Genomic DNA, 19,118 nt, shown 5'->3' with positions numbered 1-19,118 from the left:
TTCTTGGTGTTTCTGCTTTTACGGTCTGCTCCCATCCTTTTACACCTGCTTGGGTTAAGGTCTGGGAAAGATTCAGAAACAGTGTGGTGTCATGCTGGAATTGGGAGTATTGCTGTCAATGCCAGTATTTGCTTCTCGGTCCAGCCTGCGCACTGGGTGAGCTGCTCGGTGATATATTGCGGTCTTGCTCTTTTCTGAAACCCAGCAGGGATGTTGGAGTTGGAGCAATCAAGTGTCCATTGTGTGAAGCATCCTCTCCACCGAGCACAGGCAAGTGCAGACAGAAGCACCGAGTAGCAAGGTGCAAGCCCGTGGTCCGTGTCAAGCCTGATGGGAGTAAAGTCCACACACACAAACCCAGGGTTAATGCCCTTTAATTTTCAGAGCTGCTAGTCCCTGCTGTGCTAGGTTGCCCTCCAGGTTGATTAAGGATACTTTTAAAGTGCGTCTATCCAGTGCTGAAGGGCATTGTTGGGTACGGCCATGATCTTGACCCAAATGGCCACACCTGAGCAAACTGATCACATCTCCTTGAGGCCAAGGAGTAGGACTGAGCGTGTTATGCAGCACGGCCATCGTGTGCAGTGTCTGCTAGTTGTTCCCTTGGCTTGGGCCACCCCCAGATGCTCTACCTGTGCTCTGCATGTGGGCTGAGGAGTGGACCCAGCCCCTTTTACCAGGTCCCCTTAGTGTGCTGACCTGAAATAAGGAATTTAGCCCTAAAGAAACAACGCAGAAATGCCCATTGGGCTAGAGTACCAATGCTCACATTCTCATCTGCCTCGGCCATTGCATAGATTTGGCAAATGATAAAGCCGCAGCCTTCAAAGAGAGGCATTGGCTAGATGCAGGTCCCCGGTGGCAATGTTAAGCTGGTGAGATTGCAGCTCATGGGGTGAGGATGGACAGAGTGAGGGAGGATGAAACTTTCTTGGATCATTGCCCCTTATTTGCATTTTCACTTTCTTTTCCACCAACAGTTTCAACAGTTTCGCTATGGGCACTTAAAGGCACAAAGAGGTGATCGGCCCCACCCCCTGCTGTTCATGTGACTTGGTGGTAGCTGCACAGGGTGAAACTTCTTGGTTTGTGTGCAGACCTTTTTTCCCTCTCCTCGCAGCTCTGCAGAGAAGTGACACTATCTTTGCTGCCTCAACCATGGACATGCGTGTTTTCAAGGTGGTGCAGCTAACCTTGGCCTGGGGTGAGTCGTACCTTCTACAATCCTATTGTGCGGTGGAACGTACCTGCAGGTCACTGCAAGCCTGTGCATTGGGAAAGATGTGCGGATTGGTACATGGAAAGCAATTCTGCTGCTAAAAAGACCTCTGTTAGTATATCCTCATTGCTAAGAAATACGCTAGGAAATGAGTGTATTTTAATGACTGCGGGTGTTGCATCGTTCTGAGTTTTCACTCTATATTTTTTCCCTCGTACTTCATCTTGAAAGTAAGAGTCCTCAAGCAAATCAACATAGCTCACAAGAAATGTTGAGACCGATTAAAAAATGATAATAAAGCAGCAGAGTGAAGTGCCTGAAGTGAATAGAAAGTCATTTATCTACACAGTGCTAAGGCAGAACGATATTAAGATTTTCATAATGAACTGGGGAGTTGGAGAAAAGGGAGGGTGCAGTATTATTGAGAGCACATGGGTTTCAGCTAAGAAAGTCCACACAGACATCCAAAAGGTAGTTCTTCCACTAGTGTGAATCAGCATCGCTTCAGGGGAGTCAGTGCAAGTACCTCGCTCTAGGATCTGCCTCAAAATGTGCAGGCATCCCTTAATAGCCACACAAATATAAAATGTTATCCATTGAGGAAATGTGGGAAGCCGTTTAATAAGTGACTGTGGCAAAATCTCTGAATCTGCTGGCATGACAGTTGTTCTGTGCAGAGTTTTAGCATTTAATATGTAGGAGCCACATATGTCTTCAGTCAACCTCCCTCTTCCTCCTGACAGTATTGGAACAGCATTACATACAGATCTGGAACAGCATTACATACTGAGCAGGAGAAAGGTGGGACCAGATTTACAAATGGCACCCCGAGTATTATGCATAAAGGCAAATTTGGTGTCTTGGTGTGTATCTGCAGTTGACTGAAGTCCCCCGGAGTAGCTCTGAATTGTTGCTGTCATAACATTTGACTAGAATTAGATGGGGGAAGTGTAAATGAACTGTGGCTAGCCACGGTGTTTTTTATCAGAGCGGTCGGTTATTTCCTTTAAAAGGTCAGTCTGAATCTTTTGGAAGCATGCACAGAAAAATGTCCAAATTAATGTGGAAAGTGAGGTGGGGCTCAGCGCTCTCTCTTACTGGATCGACTAAATAGGAGAGATGTTAGACAGGTCTGAGAAAGAAGCCTATGGTAAATTCATAGTTTCCAGGGTGGGAAGGGACCTGAGCAGACCATCGAGTCTGACCCCCTGCCGTGGCAGGAAAGAGTACTGAGGTCAAACAACCCCAGCGAGGTGTTCAGCTACGCCTTCCGTTTAACTTTGTGTGTATGTGTGTGCGTAAATTCACACACACACACACACACACACACACACACACACACACACACCCCTCCTTATATGTAAATACTAGCTAAAACCTGTAAAACATTTGCAAGTAAATTTGTATTGCAAAATGGTCCCAGGCAGCAGGAAGGTGGCAGGGACGGTGCACGGGGCGCTAGAAGCCCACCAGGCCCAAGGTTTCCCGAGCACGCCTGACCTTCCAGCGCTCCACACACCATTGGATCCAGCGGGTGCTGCCTGCGAGCTGGGGCTGCACCCGCGCAGCTAGCACCCTGCCCGGCTGGCCCTGGCAGCCCGCGGAGGGAAGTACCAGGGTCCCCTGCAGCCCAGGGGCTGCACGACCTGCCGGCAGCTCACCCCTGGCTGCAGGAGATGCAGGCAGGCTCCAAGAGAAAAATAAAAGATCGGGCCCCTCGCCACCTTTTTTTTCCCCTTGGCAAATCCTGCCTGCACAAGCTGCCACCGGGGTGCACGGGCCCTGAGCCGTGGGGGAGCCGGTGCTTCCCTCCACGGCGGCAGTGCCCTCTGGGCAGCGTGCCGGCGGGTGGGTGCTGCCCAGGGTGCACCGCCGCCACGGAGGGAAGCACCAGGACCCCCCACAGCTTAGGGCCTGCCACCAGCTGCCCCCCCCCCGACCGTGGGAGAGTTGGGCCAGCTTCGGAACAGTCTGATTGGTTGTTTTAGTAAGAACTGTGATTGGCTGCCAAGGCAACCAGAATGCTCTGGACGGACCAATAAGCCTATTATTATTATTAGAGGTATATCGGAAAGAAACAAAAGCCGGTGTTAAGGCCTGATACAAGCCTTGAATTCCCAGAAACTCCCCACTTCTGTCGGCATCAGATCAAGGCCTTAAAAAACCCCGTGATGTGAAGTACTTCCTGATGGCTTTGATCCAAAGCCCATTTGAGTCACAGGTCAACTTCCCATTGGGATCAACGTTTTGACAGTGACTACCAGCAGGTCCATCCCATAAAAGCAGCCACGTGGGAGTGCATAGGAAGGGCAGACACCGAGTAGCTGGGGTCCTTATGTATCCGAGATGGGGAAGAGGTTTGCATGAGAGAGGGAGAAGTTATATTGGCCACTTCCTTTATCACCCTGTCTCCTTGCCCTAATTACTCTGGAAAAAGGGCGGTTCTGTTTCTTGACAACCCAGGGCCAGATGATTATAGCAGTTTGCTCAGGTATCAGATGGCAAATAAGCCTCATGTCGTCACGAGGCCTCTTAAGAAAACACTGCTTTAATTCATAATAATAAGAGGTCGCACTTCTACCGGACCTTTTTTTACCATAGCCTCTTGAAGGGCTGAGCAAGTGTTACGGCCCCTGGGAACCTGGATTGTCTGCACGCTACAGATGGAAGGGAAGGGCTCCTCTACCCTACACCCACAAGGCTGCACGGGGAGAGCGTCTCAGAAACAGTGCAGGCTTGCAGAGCTAAGGGGGCAAGTTAACTGTTAGGTTCGGCCCAACTCCTGCCCAACAGGCTGACTCAAAAGTGCAGTCTCAAGGTGGCGAGATCCTGCCCTTCTGTGGGGGCAGCTCCATTCCAGGTGGGGTCAACACGCCCCGTCTCACCTCCGAGGGGTGCTGCCTCGTTCACTTGCCCGAGGTTGCACCACGAACCACCCCCAAGGCCCCTCGGACCCCCCCACCCAGGTCTGTCCTGCACCATCCCCTGTCCCCAAACTCCCGGGGCTGCTGTCCTGCTCCCTACCGTAAGGCCAGCTTCCCTCAGTGTTCCTGTCACTGGAGCAGGGTGTCACGCGCTGCCTACAGAAGCTGACGGAGACACGATGAACCTCAATGATGAGCTGGATAAGACCATGTCAAGGGCTGGGAGCCACCAGCCTTTCTTTACAACTATGGGGTGTTGTCTTAAAGAAGCGCAGTCTCAGCACTACCCAAGAGTTGCCCAATTCCTGCCAAAATTCATGGACACTGAGCATCTCGATTCCTTCGATGGCTTTGACCATCTCAGCCAGAAGCTGTGTCCATGTCCGGGGTCACTGAGGTTTGAAAATGGAGATCTCTTTTCTTTTTTGTCAGTTTTATTTATTAATGAATCCAGCTTATCAAGGAACAAGTTGAGCATTTCAACATACAGCCAACCCCCTAGGACACGCTTTAAAAAAAGACCATTTTCTTTCCTCAGCAGCGCGCCCTGAACCCAAGTCAGAGTCCGTAGAGGACAGTCTTGTTAAAACTGGGGATTTCTAACCACAATCACTAAAGGGGAATTTGCAAGCTTAATAGATCCTTTGATTTGAAATTCACCCTGAAACGTCATTATATGTGAACGGATTAGGATCGCAGGAAACCAGGGCTGGAAGAGACTTCCCAAGGTCATCTAGTCCAGCTACCTCCTCAAGGCAGGATTGTCTGTGCCTAAACCATTGCACTCGAGTGTCTGTCCAGTCTGCTTTAGAAAATTTCCAAGGGTGGAGATTCCTCACCACCTCTAGGTAGCCCGCTCCAATGCTCGACCACCCTCATAACCAGCAGGTTCCTCCTAATCTCCAACCTCGGTTCCTCTGCTGCCTCTGGAGGGCTTTGTTCTTAGCCCTGTCCTGTATCAGCACAAAGCAAAGCCCATCTCCGTCCTCTCTATAATCACCCTTCAGGTAACTGGAGACTGTTATCAAACCTCCCCTCAGCCTTCTCTTCTCTAGACTAAATAACCCTACCTCTTTCAGCCTGTCATCATAAGTCTTGCTTCCCAAGCTCCCAAACCTTTGTGTTTCCCGCACTCAGCACCGTACCTAGACTCCTGGCAGTGCCGGGTGAACTTCTAGTATCCAGCCACCCTTCGCCAGAGATAATGATAATAATAATTGTTATTTTCATCATTTTTGGGCCTCTGTTCAGTTCGCCCATGCCTGCATCTGGCCCTGCCTGCACTGGCCTCTCCAGTCCGTCCACATCCTCCTTTGAAGTGTGGGGATGGCAGGAAAATGATGTAGTTCTCAAGCCTTACAGCACCACGGGAGGCCTCGAGTAGCTCGGGAAATGGGAAGAGCATTGTAGTAGAAACAAGTCCTGACAGGGAGCAGGAGGCCCGAAAGGAGCAGTGTAACATTCCTGGAAAGCTTTGAAATACCCGGTTTAGTAAAGTGAGACTGAGGAGAGTGGAAGGAAACTTGGAGCTTGAGTCGTCATTGTCCTGCGGCCTCGGGCGTGAGCCTACCTGCTGCGGGGGCTCTAGGTGGGGCGGCCATCGTAGAGGACAGTCCTGTTTTTCTGCTACTCTGTCCTCTGTGCGCCACTGATACGAAACCTGATGCTGTTATTTTTCTCTTGAAGAGAAAAATAGAGGAGATAAAGGTGTCCGGTTTTGTATCAATAGACGACACAGGACAACCGGACTGTCCTCTCTGCTGGCCGCCCTAGCTAGAGATTTCTGTGGGGGCTCTAAGGTTTCTGTCAGCCAGCTTTGTATTCCTCCTGCAGGACACGTGGACGCAAACGTGAGCCGGGGATGTTTCAGGGGCAGGCTGGGTCTTGTCTTAGAAGAGGAGCGGGTGAGTGAGGTACCCAGCTTCCCTGCAATGGATGGCCCCTTCCAGGGCATTGACCTGGCTCAAACAGGCCCCGAGAGTGCCTTGAGACCACATCTGCAGAACTGGCCCTGCAAACATTTGGGGATGTTTGCAGGGGTGAGACCCACTTTAGCAAATGCCTTCTGGTAAGATGGCCCAGGCCACCCGAATGGTGTGCGAAGGGCAGCTGTGTTCTCCAGGAAGGGGTGGCAAGGCCACGGGCGTTATGTCAGCAGAGACAAGGAGCAAAATGGCAGCCGTCAAGTGATGCATGCATATTGCCACTTCAGTGGGGTTGGGGGAAGACTTTTTAAAAGTTCTTTAATAGAAAAAAATGACGCTTTTTTGCAACAGTAGCATTTCTTTCCAAAAACTGAGTAGTATTTCATTTCTCCTGAAGAATCCTCTTACTTTTTGTTGAGTTGTACATGGAAAACACCATTCAAAATGGGGTTGAAACAGATTTACATACCCAAAACAGAGAAGAACTGAGCTCTTGCTATGACTTCTCAGCCCAAGTTAATTTACATGTAAGACTGTTTCACAACCCTAAAGGAAAAAGTAGCCTTAGCTTACAGTTTCCTCTTTTTGGTTTTGTTGAGCTGCTGCATCAGTGTATAGGAGTTAGTGACAGAATAAAACAATTGTGGAGACTTGTTCACTAACCACAAAACACCTGACCAGAAGGAAGGGAGATAATGGAACTGCTGGATGGGCAGAGCTAAATTAAAGGCAGGGAAAGCCTCTGCTGAAAAGATGTATTTAAAATACGGTCTTAATTATGGCGTAGTTGGGGTTCTCCTAATGAAAACAAATGTCATCTCAGAGTTCAGTTGTGTTACCTTCCTGTGGCATTTCTGTTTTTGTATTATATGGCGAGCGCTCCAGCAAAATGTATTTCATTCGACTGGAATGAAAACAGGCCAAGTTCATATAACACATAACTCTCCGCTATGCGATCCACACCGCCACTCTTCCCTGCAATTGCTATTCGAGGTAGAGTTGTGGAGGGGAGTTTGCAGACCCACATATTCATACAAATCAAGAAAAAAAGTAAGAGAATTCTTCACAGAAAACAAAATATTTGGGTGTGGTCAGTCAGTTTTGGGGGAAGTGCTCCTGTGACAAAAATGTATTTTTTTTCCTGATGAAACAGCTTTTCTTTAGAAAAATGTGTCGTCCAGAGATGTCTCACCCGCACTTCTTCTAAGGCCCAGCCTGCCCCTGAAATACCCAGGCCTATGGTTTTGGCTGCTGGTTAGATTTAGATTCATGCACAACCAGGGCTTGTTTTCTGGATCCAATTTGAATATAGCCTCAGATGGTAGAAATGCACAGGAGCAGCAGGCGTTGCAAAAGCTCTGCCATTTTGGGGCAAAAAATTCTCATGAGAACAGCTTCTTAGATTCCGGCACCATTGAATCGAACCTTCCTCGATACCCCTCATTCAGCCTAGAATCGGAGCCCCCAGCCCCATCCTCTCCTTACGATGCCCCGATAGCCCCTTGGAGACGACCTATTTCAAGAAATTGTCCGAGACCCACATCACACACTTCAGACTGCACTTTTCTACTTGTCTGTTTTAATTTGAGAGCTGGAAGACCCTTGTCACATGTGGAGTGTGTTAGGCAAGTGGTTTGGCCACAGCTAACACCTGGATTCTGCCAGGGACAAAAGGAGTAAGTTAGCTATTAGGAAGGGGGTAGGTTAGATGTTAAGAAGAATTTTCTCACTAGGAGGGCAATCAAACAGTGGAACAGGTTCCCAAAGAGATGGTAGAAGCTCCATCCTCGGAGGTTTTTAAGACCTGGCTAGACCAAACTAGTTATGGTTCATGATTTGAACTCTTTTCTCCTTAAAAAGAGCTGAACTAGCTCAGGGGCTGGTGCTTCCTGGTTTAGAATAGCCCCTTTGGCCATGCCTCTTTGCAACCCTCTCCCTTGAAAGAGCCTGTGGCCAGGACCACTGTTTTCACACGTTCTTAAAGCAGAAAAACACAAAAAAACTCGCCTGCTGTATTGGGACGGTACTGAACCTCTCCCACCCCGTCCTCTGCCCAGCGCCACCCTCTTTAGCAGTAACAGGAGCGTGTTGGGAACGGAGAGGCAGTGTGATTGGGACCCCAGCTTACATGCTGCATCTGCTGGGCCCCAGAACTGGTTAGGACATGGCTGTATATTAGTCTCGCGATTGATCTGGCCACATGTACCTTGTGAGGTGAGTCTTGAACAGAGGTCCCAGGCTATAGGGATGAAATGAGCACTTTCTACTGTCCTCGGCTAGCTGGAACAAGGCTTCCCTGCCCCAACACACATAGATACACAAGTGCATGTGCATGCCCAAGCTAAGGAACATTTTTTTAAGACCCCCGTCCCCACAGAGGACTGTGGTACTTGGGACAGGTCAACAGTTACACAAAACGTCATGGATATACTAGAGTTGATGCTGGCTTCACACTGCAGCCGGGATACTCTAAAACTAAGAGGAAGATACAGTCCCTTCTCCCTAATGCTCTCTGTCTAAATGAGGTGGATATTGTAATACATTTGCCAAATGCTAAATTAACCAACTACTGGGCTATTGGGGACATCCAGGCCAAGCACTTTCCAGGTCCAGAAGGACCTGCCTTGAACATTTAGTTCAGCCTCCCATCTCTCTTTCCCTAAATGCTGCTGTCTGCAGCGGTCTGCAGCAGGAGGGCTTGGCTCCCAGGCCTTGAGGCTTCTTCCCCCCAAAGCAACAGTTGCAGCCAAAGGGACAGTAAATCCAGGCCCCTCAATACTTCCAACGACCTGTTCGCAAGCACCAAACACCTGCGTGAGGCTTGTAACAAAGTGTTGTCGTTAGACTACGTTCATTCTGACCCCTTCAAAATGATCCCCATAGGTTATCTCATGCCGCAAAAATTAATTACCCGACATCAGTTCAAGTTGTATTCCTGTTGCCAGAAGGAGGAGATAGTTAATGACCCTCATTACCGCCCAAACTTTCCATCCAAATGCAGCTAATCATGTAACCACCGCACCTTAGGAAAGAATCTGAGATCACTGAGCAATTATGAACATCCATACTTCCCACTGACTTCCTCTTTAGCGAACACCTGGGGTATGAATTCAATTAAATCTATTACCACTCTACTGAATAAGATAAAACACGCAGCTTTTCAGCTGAGTAATATGCCACCAGCATATTTAGGCCACTGGGAGTTTATTCTGGCATTTCTGTGCCAGCCTTTCAAACCAAACTTCCCCATGGGCCAAGCTGCAATAGTCTCCAGGCACTGTGCTATCTCTAGGAAAAGTATGTCTATTGTAATAAAATTATTCTTTAATATGAATTGTTCTACAGAATGGCGGATCTGCTTCTTGCATTATTAATAGGATTGGGAAGGGAATAAAATAATTACATTTTCTTATTACAAAATCAATCGGATGATAACATAGGTGTCAATAGCAATGAAAGTTGCTAGTTTAATGAGCTGTTTGCTTCTCTGTAGCATTATTATCTGGCCACGATGCAGCAATGGCTACCAAGCCAGGGGTCGAATCAGCCTCCCTGCGTGGAACTCAGCCATCCTCCCATCACCAGTCTTCCACCGATGCCAGCAACACGCTTCTCTCTAGCAGCACAGGTTTAATGACAACCGCACTGCTAAGAACAACAGCAAAACAGGAACAAACTGCCATGCAGACAGCAAACCATCAGCGGGTAACAATAGCATCAGCTCCCAACATGACGACTGATGGAAGAGCTAACGTCACCCAGCTGACCAACCACACAACTCACGCTATATTAACTACACCTAAGAACACGACTGCAATGGTCAACCAAACTGTGAGTCACGCAGTAAATGTTACAGCAACATCCAAGATAACTTTAAAGACAACCCCAAAGTCAACTAATAAAACAACAGCTCACAAAACAACAAAAACTACAGCCACAGCCAAGAGAACCACTGTTCACCCAAGAACCCAAGTCACTACGCCTGCTACTACAGCTGCTGTACCGCCTACCCTTGCACCTCATCCATCATCACCCCAGACTGGAAATTACAGTGTCTCTGATGGAGAAATGACCTGTGTGCTAGCAGTGATGGGACTGGGGCTGATCGTCCACAATACGGTGAAGGTGAGCTGCAATACTCCTAAGTGCCAAACAGCTACATGATCTACAGGAGGCTCGTTGCAACGTGTCTCCATTAGTTTGATTTTGTTCTAACCCCTTCAAAATGATCCCCATTGATTAAGGTTGTAAAATTGATTATGCAATATCCATCTAAGTGGTGTTCCCGCTCCCTAGAATTGGATGCTAGTTAATGACACTCGTTACCACCTGAGCTGACAGAATGACTCATTCCACTGACCTACACAACAGAGGTGTTTTATTATGTCCTCATATAGTTAAGGTGAAGCTAGTGAACTGTATGTTCTCAGCTTTGGAGGAGATGACAATCTGGGGCTTGGAAATGAACCACAGTACCCTTAGGGATGAATCGGAGAAGGCCATGCTAAGACAAGGAACAAGACATTAGACTTGGCAGCGAAGCCCAAGTCTCTTGCATTGTTGCCAGCTACAGAGCTATTGATCCAACCATACAGGGTGCCTATACACATGCTCTGATGCGTTTTAATTAGAACCCATTGCAGCAGACTTGATCAATCTAAAACGCTAGCATAGACACAGCATCACGTATATAAGTCACCATAGGTTTAAAAATGGCCACTGGGGTGCTTTGACTAAAGCTCGTTGAATGAGCTTTACTTAAAGCATCCCATTTCCACGTTTAAATGTGCAGGGGCTTAATACATACGACACAGTGGTGTTTTAATTAGAACGGTCCTCCAGGAACCATTCTAATTAAAATGTCCCCCTCCCCCACTCCCAAACACATGTATAGGCACCCATAAATTTAGAAAACATTTAAATGTCTTTATTTCTTAATCAACTTAAAATGTCACTGAGATGCACTGGATATTTCTTTTTTTCTTCACAGAGGAATGTGGGCTACTTCAATATTGATCCCAACATGACCCAAATATCTGGAACCTGTGTAGTGGAGGAGTCAGTGATAACCATATCATTTAATGGAGGGGCAATACGCTTCACCTTTGAAAAGGTAATTGGTCCATTCTTGTATTTTACAGAGAGGCAGACTGGGGAAGGCAGGATTTGAGACTCTTGGGTTCTCTTCCTAGCAAATGCTCTGACAAGCTGCATGCCCGGGGCCAAGTCATTTCAGCTTATTGTTCCTCAGTTTCCCCATACATAAGAAGAAAGATAGTTCCCTCCCTCTTGGGGAACTCTGGTGTTAAATGGTTTTGTATTAGTAAAGTGCTCAGTGCCTTCAATAGAAGATGCTAGAGAAGGCCAAAGCAGCAGCTATAAAAGGAGGTCACTCAGCATATGCTAAGCTAAGACTACAGCTGGGCCCCCACTGGAAAACTAAGGTCTGGATTCAGCACCACTGAAAATCTAGGATGGCTTAGGTTTGGCTTTTTGATCTAGCCCACTATAAAAAGTGACGATTTAGCGGTTTGGGGAAGTGGTCTCTCTGCAACATATAAATTACGGTTATGAAACTGCTGCATTATGCCCTGCCTCCACTCACATGGATCCAGCCATTGTCTAGCACCGTCAGAGCATGTCTCTGCCAGACCAGAGATGAGTGGTGGGCATTATACCGCAGTGGGAATCCATTCGGGTGGAATCCCCTTTGCGACAATTGAGGTGGCTGGAGCTGGGGAAAGTTACTTTCTCCACCTTCTCCACAAAAAGTTCAGGGTGGAAAATACCCAGCAGCAGAGCAAAGGGAGTAAGGTAGTGGTTCTCATCTACATTAGACTCGAGGCACTCTTTGTTAGATGCAAGGCACCCCTTGGAAAATAGTAGCTCTTAGTGCACGTGTACATGGTGATGCCATTATGCTAGACAAAAAGTGGGTTTCCATCACTTTTCGTCATGTCTACACGGTCAAATCATCACGTGCACAAATGCCCTTAGTTTTCACTTGTTTTTGGCTACAGAAGAATCCTGGAGCAGTTGTTCTCTTGTAAAGGACTCAGAAAGACCACAACAGGGCAGAATTTTTGAACACTATGGGCTCCTGTTCGAAATCTCTTCTGGGTGTATCTTGTGAATCATTTTGCACACCTAACAGTGCTAAGTGCCTTGGCACCCTGGTTGAGAATCACTGAACTAAGGTATTGGTGACAGCCTTTACAAACCTCAAGGCTGGGAGACGCAGGGAGCCTTATGGAGACACACAGGAAGCTCGGCCAGAGAGAGAGGCATGTTTTTGTAGTGCTAGGGGAATGAATCAGAGTTTAATTTGCGGGTATGTCTATACTGGAGTCAGTGCTATGACAGCAACTCATGGTGATATAGCTGGGCTGTGCTCGCTAGCTTGGCTGCTGCTGTAATCAGAGTAGCTGAGAGCTCAGCATGAGCTGCCTGAGCATTTACCCTCCTCCTCATCTGGGTTTTGTATCCTGTGCGAGGCTTGGTGCTGTTCTGGCTGGCTTCAGCCACAAGGAAAACCCCCAGATCAACTTCCCTGCTGCACTTACAGCAGGGTGGGTAGGACATGCCTGGCGGCGTCCACACCAAATCCAATGTGAAACCTGCTTCTCCCAAGACAGGATACCCTGAGAAAGACCCTTCCACACTGCGTAGGCCTGGTCCTGCTGCACCCCTGCTAACCACAATAGCAGCGAGGAGCACGCATGGAGTGAATCATCCACCTTTAGACAACAGGCCGGACCTGTAGATAAAGTACATTAACGGGAGTCTGCTGAAGTCAGTGGAGCAGCTCCTATTTACACCCCTGAGTCATGGAGTAATGTGACAATAGCAGCTTGTGGTCAGGAAACATCTCTCCTAATTTAATGGAGCAAAGTCTCTGGGAACTGCAGAGAAAAATGTGAGCTGGGAATGTACTGAGGATCTGAGTTCAGAATAAAAGGTCAGGTATATATTTTAAGTGTTTGATTTGGATGTGGGCTTCTTGCATGAAGAGAGCAGCATTTACCTACTTTTCAAGACTCCTTAAAGCTAGTCCGGTGATTCAAGTACTCATAAGTACCAGCAGCAGCACTGAGGAGACTAATAAATCTCTATGAGTTACTCCCGCTCTCAATCCCAGAATAACGTGATTAATGGCACAGCATTATGCAATTCATCCTTTGCTTAACGATAAGCTTCATGAGAGTCAGGGCTTTGAAGTTCTTTGAAATCTGAGCTAATGTGAACTGAATTTGGTATGGTTTTAGCCTGGTATCTTCAACCTTCAGAATAACAAGGCCTGATTCTGGTCTCACATGTACTGGTTTTACACTAGTATAACTTCGTGACTTGCTCCTGCTTTACATCATTGTGAAGGAAAGCCGAATTTGGCCTTCGCTGCTCTGCCTGCCATGCCGTGAAGCGATGGCTGGTACATGAGTCGCTGCCTCGGTGCGCCCACCTCCAGCTATCCTCACGCACGGCTTGAGAAGAGGAAGTTCTGTAACAAACCCACAGGCCGATAAGTAAGAGCAGGTGTTTTGTTCCCCAAAGCAAAATTGTTTTCAATTGCATCTGGCCAGAATTCAGCATTGCTACTGGAAATGGCAGTGGTTTGGAACCCCCTTCAGAAGCAGTACTGAGATCTGCTTCTCAGTGAGATCAAGTGGCACTCCAGCATCTGTTGCACTGACATTGCGCAGTCATTTATCCTTTCTGTACCTGCATCTGCCAAACGGCTCTAATAGCTTGCACATAGGGGTGTGGTAAGGCTTAAATGACATCTGTAAAGGGCTTCTGGGATCTTTTGCAGAAGGGATCGATATCTTTTGTGCTACAGAAGGTGCAAACTAGCTTTACAATGTCTTTCCTCTTTTGCGGACTTTGGTATTTCCCAAATTTTCTCATGAGATTGTTGAAAGCCATGATCTTAAAAGCTCCTCTGACTGGTATAGAAAGGGGATGCACAGAGGATGTGAAACATGAGAATAGCTGTTTTCCACCAGTCAAATCAGACCAGTCCTTCCATGCACAGAGCTGCGTATGAAACCACTGATAAATCTGCCTTGCAGCAGGGCTGCAAGGTGAAGCTCAGATTCTCAACACAAAATTCATCACAACCTTGGGAAAAGCCTCATGAGATGCCATCGCCTTGAAGGTCTGATAGGGTGGCAATCAAAGGCTCCTAATCCTCCAAGCTGCACTGCCATATCCAGGGAATGTGTGTCATGTGCCTTTTACCCAGGAGCATTTAGGCTACCATTGCCTCTCTTGTTATGTGCTACCTGGACAGGACAGATGTACTCTCTCCTCCTGGTGGAATGGCACTTCAAGAGAGGAAATGATTGCAGACCACCTCTTGTCCAAGGCATCCAGGAGCTGCTGCTGGGTTAGTGAAACCTGAGCTTGCCCCTTAAAACCATTGTTCAGCCCATGTATACTCCATACACACCATAGCTAACTTTAAAATGAGTCGATGTAGGTGCCAGAAGCAATCTAGATGCTGCTACATGTTTCTAATTTAGTGCAGACAAACTAATGGGAGCTCGGTGGAGATTCTCCCTACAAACATGGAAGCAGAACACAATGATGGAAAATGAAAGGCACCCATCCGGTGTTTATGGATTCCCCCCACCCATGTGCTGTTATCACAAACGACAAAGAAACTCGTGGCTTGGAACCACGTGCAGCACCTGCAGAAATGCATCTGCATGATCCAGTTCAACTCAACTGAGCATTAGCTGCAGCACATCCAGCAGTACAAGAAGGTGCCTGCACCTGGCTCCAGCAGTGGATTGTTTGTACCGTGAGGAGTGATCAGAATAACTTGCCTGAGTGCCCTAATTCTCAGGACATGATGGGGCAGTTTCTGCTAAGTCCCCATTGTGGATAACTGTGATATTTTGCCCTTCCCCCCACCCCATACCTTTGCTTTTCCTCACTTACGTTATTTGATTTGTTCACAACTCACTTGTCTTATCAAATTTGTGCTGTCAGCTCTTCGTGGCAAGGACCACTCATCTAATTTTCAACAGGTGTAAATCAGCACAATTGGGCTCTGCTGTTTTACACCAGTGTAGATCCTGGTCCTGCACCCCTATTTATTTTCTAACAGCATCTGGAACATTGGTGTGTTTAGGGAAAATTATTAATGCTCTCAGAGAGAGACAGGACAGTGTTGGGTCTTTTCTAAAATACCTGACTCATTTTGGATAGCTCTTCTCTGTGTCCTCTATTTGTCCCCTTTGCTGTAGGACTGTGCCCTGCAGCCGACCAATATATTCCACAACTGTAAAGATACAAGAGCAGCAGAAGATATTAATTTAACATATTTACTCAATTCCAAGATGAGGTTTTTCCCCTTGACAATTGGCATGGAGGGAAAAGCCCTTCATCTTATAATTGCATAAAAGGAAATCTCACTAAATACATTGTCTGTCATTAAACTGCTGCCCAAAGCAGCATGTGCTGAGCAGTAGCAACCAACTATGACGTTGATTAAATGCAGCCAGCACTGAGCATGACTATAAAACACATGGCCCCCATTGGGCAAATATACTGATGGGAATCTTTATTTTTTGGTAGGCATCCTACATGCAAGCCCTAGTCCCAGAAACCTTGGCCTTTGTAAACATAGCTTTACAGTTACACCATCCTCATTCCTGTAGCAATGACCATACTTTGCACCCATGCTGCCACGCATCCATCTCCTTCCCCTTTAGCCGTCATGAACTCGCAAGAGAACCACCTCCACATTTCCTTCCAAGAACAAGTAAAGTATAGGGTTAGGCCTGTCCTTTGCACTCTGGGTAGGATGACCTCTGTGAGTCTCCTCAAACGTGGGGATCTCAGCTGCACAATTTTGCAGCAACGGGGGACTATTTTCACACTTTCCCCCTATCTTGCTCCTTGGCCTTTTGGCTAAAAGCAAGTGAGACTATGGAGCATCCGAATTCTCCAGGTTTCAGGCCTGGGGCTTGCATGTAGGTTGCTTGCCGTGGATTTGAGGAGTATCTGATGGACTCCTGGGTCTGGGAGGGAGGACACTTGCCCGGCAGTAGAGTGACACAGGCTTGATGACTGAGCTCAGTTCAGTCAGACTTGACTCTTGGGCTTCCCCGAAGTGAATTTGGACCTGATTTTGCCCTAGTTTATTCTAGATATAAGTAGGTGCCAACGTGCTGCTCAAAAGCGTGTTTATGAAACACCTATGCTAAAACTTGCAGGCATTTCAAAAAAGGTAACATGCATCAATTCTGGATGAACTAAGACTACAGGCACTGTATGCAAATTGCTACAGCCAGGGTCTGGCAGTAAAGAGAGGGGGAAAGTTGTGGGGAAGCAGAGAACAAAGAGCCGTCTGATCCTCCAGATTCATTTTCCCTGCTGTAGCAGCTGAAAGGGGACAAATTCAAGGCAAACCACCAATAATTAGATTCTATCCCTGGAAAATGGTAACAGATTTATAAATTTTCTATATATAGAATCTAATTATTGGGGGTCTCTTATAACCAGGGTTATTTTCTGTTCGAGTAAATACGGCTTTTCTTTTGCAGAATGATGCAGAATATTATGTCAGTGAACTTGAGGCCAACTTAGAGATACCTAATGAAGGTAACAGCATGTGTTAAATATTCACAGCACCAATTTTGTTTAGCGTTTATCATTCTTTTTTCATTTGTTTTCATTTTTTAAATATATTTGGGTTTGTAGTGAAATGTGTGCTTCTGAGGCTGATCTTAGTTTACCATAGCTTAAAGCAGTGATTTTTGCTGATGATTTAACTGTATTTTAGTCCTGCTTTCAACTTAGCCTCCATTTAACTCAGATGGTTGAAAAACCTAAAAAAGGCAACTAAGTTAATTTGTTGCAACTTTCTCTTCCCTCTTGTTTTCAGCTCATTTTCATACCACTCAAGTGTCCTTTGCTTCAGGCTAGAGAAGATCCCAAATCCAAATTTCACATTCAAAACTTTGTTCTACTTTGGGCAAGTTTTGTATTTGTGTGATTTTGTATCTGTTGCGACTTGAATCTAGTTGTCTTAATAGGCTAGGAATAGGTACAATCATAACAATTCAGATATGGATCCAATGATCAAATACCCTATCTGGCCTTTTGGTCCTAAAACCACGGAGTACCCAAAGCAAGTCATTTGGAGACAGTGGACATGATTCATTTTATGGATACTCCATTAACTTACGTGAAATTCTTTCTAATAGCAAGAATAAGAGAAGCAGGCTCCATAGGACATGCTCACATAGACTTGTTCTCGATTCCAATTTGCAAAGCTGTTTCCTGTACAGCAATGCATGTAACAGGTTGAAACTAGGCGCTATGCCAACACATTTGTAAGTTATAAGAGTTTAGATGTGAACAGCTATCACCTATTTCTTGAATCAAATGCGAGCCAAACTCTTTATAGAGCTCTGTAATGCTAGGTGAGGTTCTGGTCACAAGCCAGTACCAGACATGCCAAACGCCCATGAGAGAGCCAATCTTGGCTAGAAGTGGCAGTACCAGAGATGTAGCATGAAAGTTTGTTTCTGACAATTTTTAACCCAATCTTGCAGACTCAAGGTGTCCAGATATAATTTAAAGAAGTAAGTGATACTTTGTGTGCTTTTTCAAATACAATTTGATGCTTGTCCTCCTGAGGGTTGGCCATTGGTAGTTAAGGCTGTTGTTTCTCTCTCTCTCCCGCTCATATATATAAAAACTTTGGAGCTGATGTGGCACTGTGATAAAAAGACAGTGTCCTACTTTCAGCCATAGAAGTGGCTGAGGCCCTGTCACAGTGCTGTGAAAGGGTCTTCAGAAGTGTCATCATTCACTCTCAGAAACAGGTCCTTATTGTGTATTCCTTTAATGTCCACGTCTCTCTCTCTCTGACCTCTAGGTTCGTGGAAGAAGACAGTTAGCAAGCCCATGTTTAGAACTAAACTGGGGGATTCCTTCAAGTGTCTCAGCAAACAGACATTGGACTTGGACGACCACTTCCAGATGATCATTATTAACATGCAACTACAAGCTTTCAGAATTGTTGATAACAAGTTTGGGAAAGGTATGGATGAGAGCTGTCTTCTCCGTGCTTGGTTTTGACTCTAGGATCCCACCAACCACAGAGCAACATTTCTAGCTTTTAATGTGGCATAAAGTGTCTTGTCTCTCTGCTGGGTGGAAGGCTGAAAACGTGGCGATCCTGTTCTGTATACGTGGAAAATGGTGTAACGTAATGGGTCTCCAAGACAGGGTGCTTCCCCAGTGCTTCCACCTGTCAGTTACTGGCTCCTTCCCAGTTGTAGTTCAGTCCCTAGCCTGGTGGAGATGCCATAGGGGATAGAGGGACTCCTTTCTTTCACCCTAGATTTTCCTTCCGTCTTAAAAAATCACCAGTCTTCATGCTGTCTGTCTTTTCTTGCTCTCCAGTGCCACTATAGATGTATTGGCAACCATTAAAGCAGCTTTCTCCACCCCATTGTATGCAGAAAGAATTTCAAGGTCTCTGTTATCCAAGCTTTCTATGGGACTGGCCCAATCTTCTGTGGAGAACGCCTGTCTCTTGAAAATAATTTCCCATGACTCTTTCCTATTGGAGCAGTGAAACTGGGGACACATCTGAGTGCAGAAGATGAAACATTTAGTTCAGCTTGATGTAGAGACAATGGAACTTGCGATTAGTAAAGACACGGCCAGAATAGCCACCATCCCTTCTGGGGTTAGATCTAACTGCAAAGCTCATCTCCGCGTATTTCTCCCTGCCTAATTCCCTCTGGTAAAGAGGCGCAACAATCTAATCAAGCAGCCTAGTCATACCTGATGGGAAGGGGAAGGGCCATATATTTGCAGACCACAGATACAATCACAGATAAGTCCACCTCCAACACAACCCTGTGTTTCTGAGCGTATGACATCAATTTTCATAAGGCGATCCCGCCCTGGTGCATATGCACGCAGTAGATCAGTGGCTCTCAGCCAGTGACCTGCAGAAATGCTGTGGGTGGGCTACAAGCATGTTATAGGAGGGGATAGGCCAACCCCTGGAGGTTCCCAGCA

The 19,118-nt window shown here is 46.7% G+C and overlaps 1 protein-coding gene across 1 annotated transcript in view; it reads left to right on the top strand.

Annotated features, from left to right (window-relative positions):
- The first annotated feature begins 1,047 nt into the window (after positions 1-1,047).
- The window catches only part of LAMP3 (lysosome associated membrane protein 3), a 32,274-nt gene continuing 14,203 nt past the window's right edge, over positions 1,048-19,118 (top strand). The window contains exons 1-5 of the mRNA XM_090054556.1: positions 1,048-1,204; positions 9,562-10,193; positions 11,059-11,181; positions 16,622-16,679; positions 17,962-18,126. Of these exons, the coding sequence (XP_089910682.1) occupies positions 1,159-1,204; positions 9,562-10,193; positions 11,059-11,181; positions 16,622-16,679; positions 17,962-18,126 (1,024 nt within the window). The 5' untranslated portion in view covers positions 1,048-1,158. The remainder of the gene's footprint in view (positions 1,205-9,561; positions 10,194-11,058; positions 11,182-16,621; positions 16,680-17,961; positions 18,127-19,118) is intronic.

This window comes from Crocodylus siamensis, chromosome 6 (genome assembly GCF_052110815.1).
Source record: "Crocodylus siamensis isolate JL-2025a chromosome 6, ASM5211081v1, whole genome shotgun sequence".
Lineage (NCBI taxonomy): Eukaryota > Metazoa > Chordata > Crocodylia > Crocodylidae > Crocodylus > Crocodylus siamensis.
This window is presented reverse-complemented; position numbering and strand designations above follow the sequence as displayed.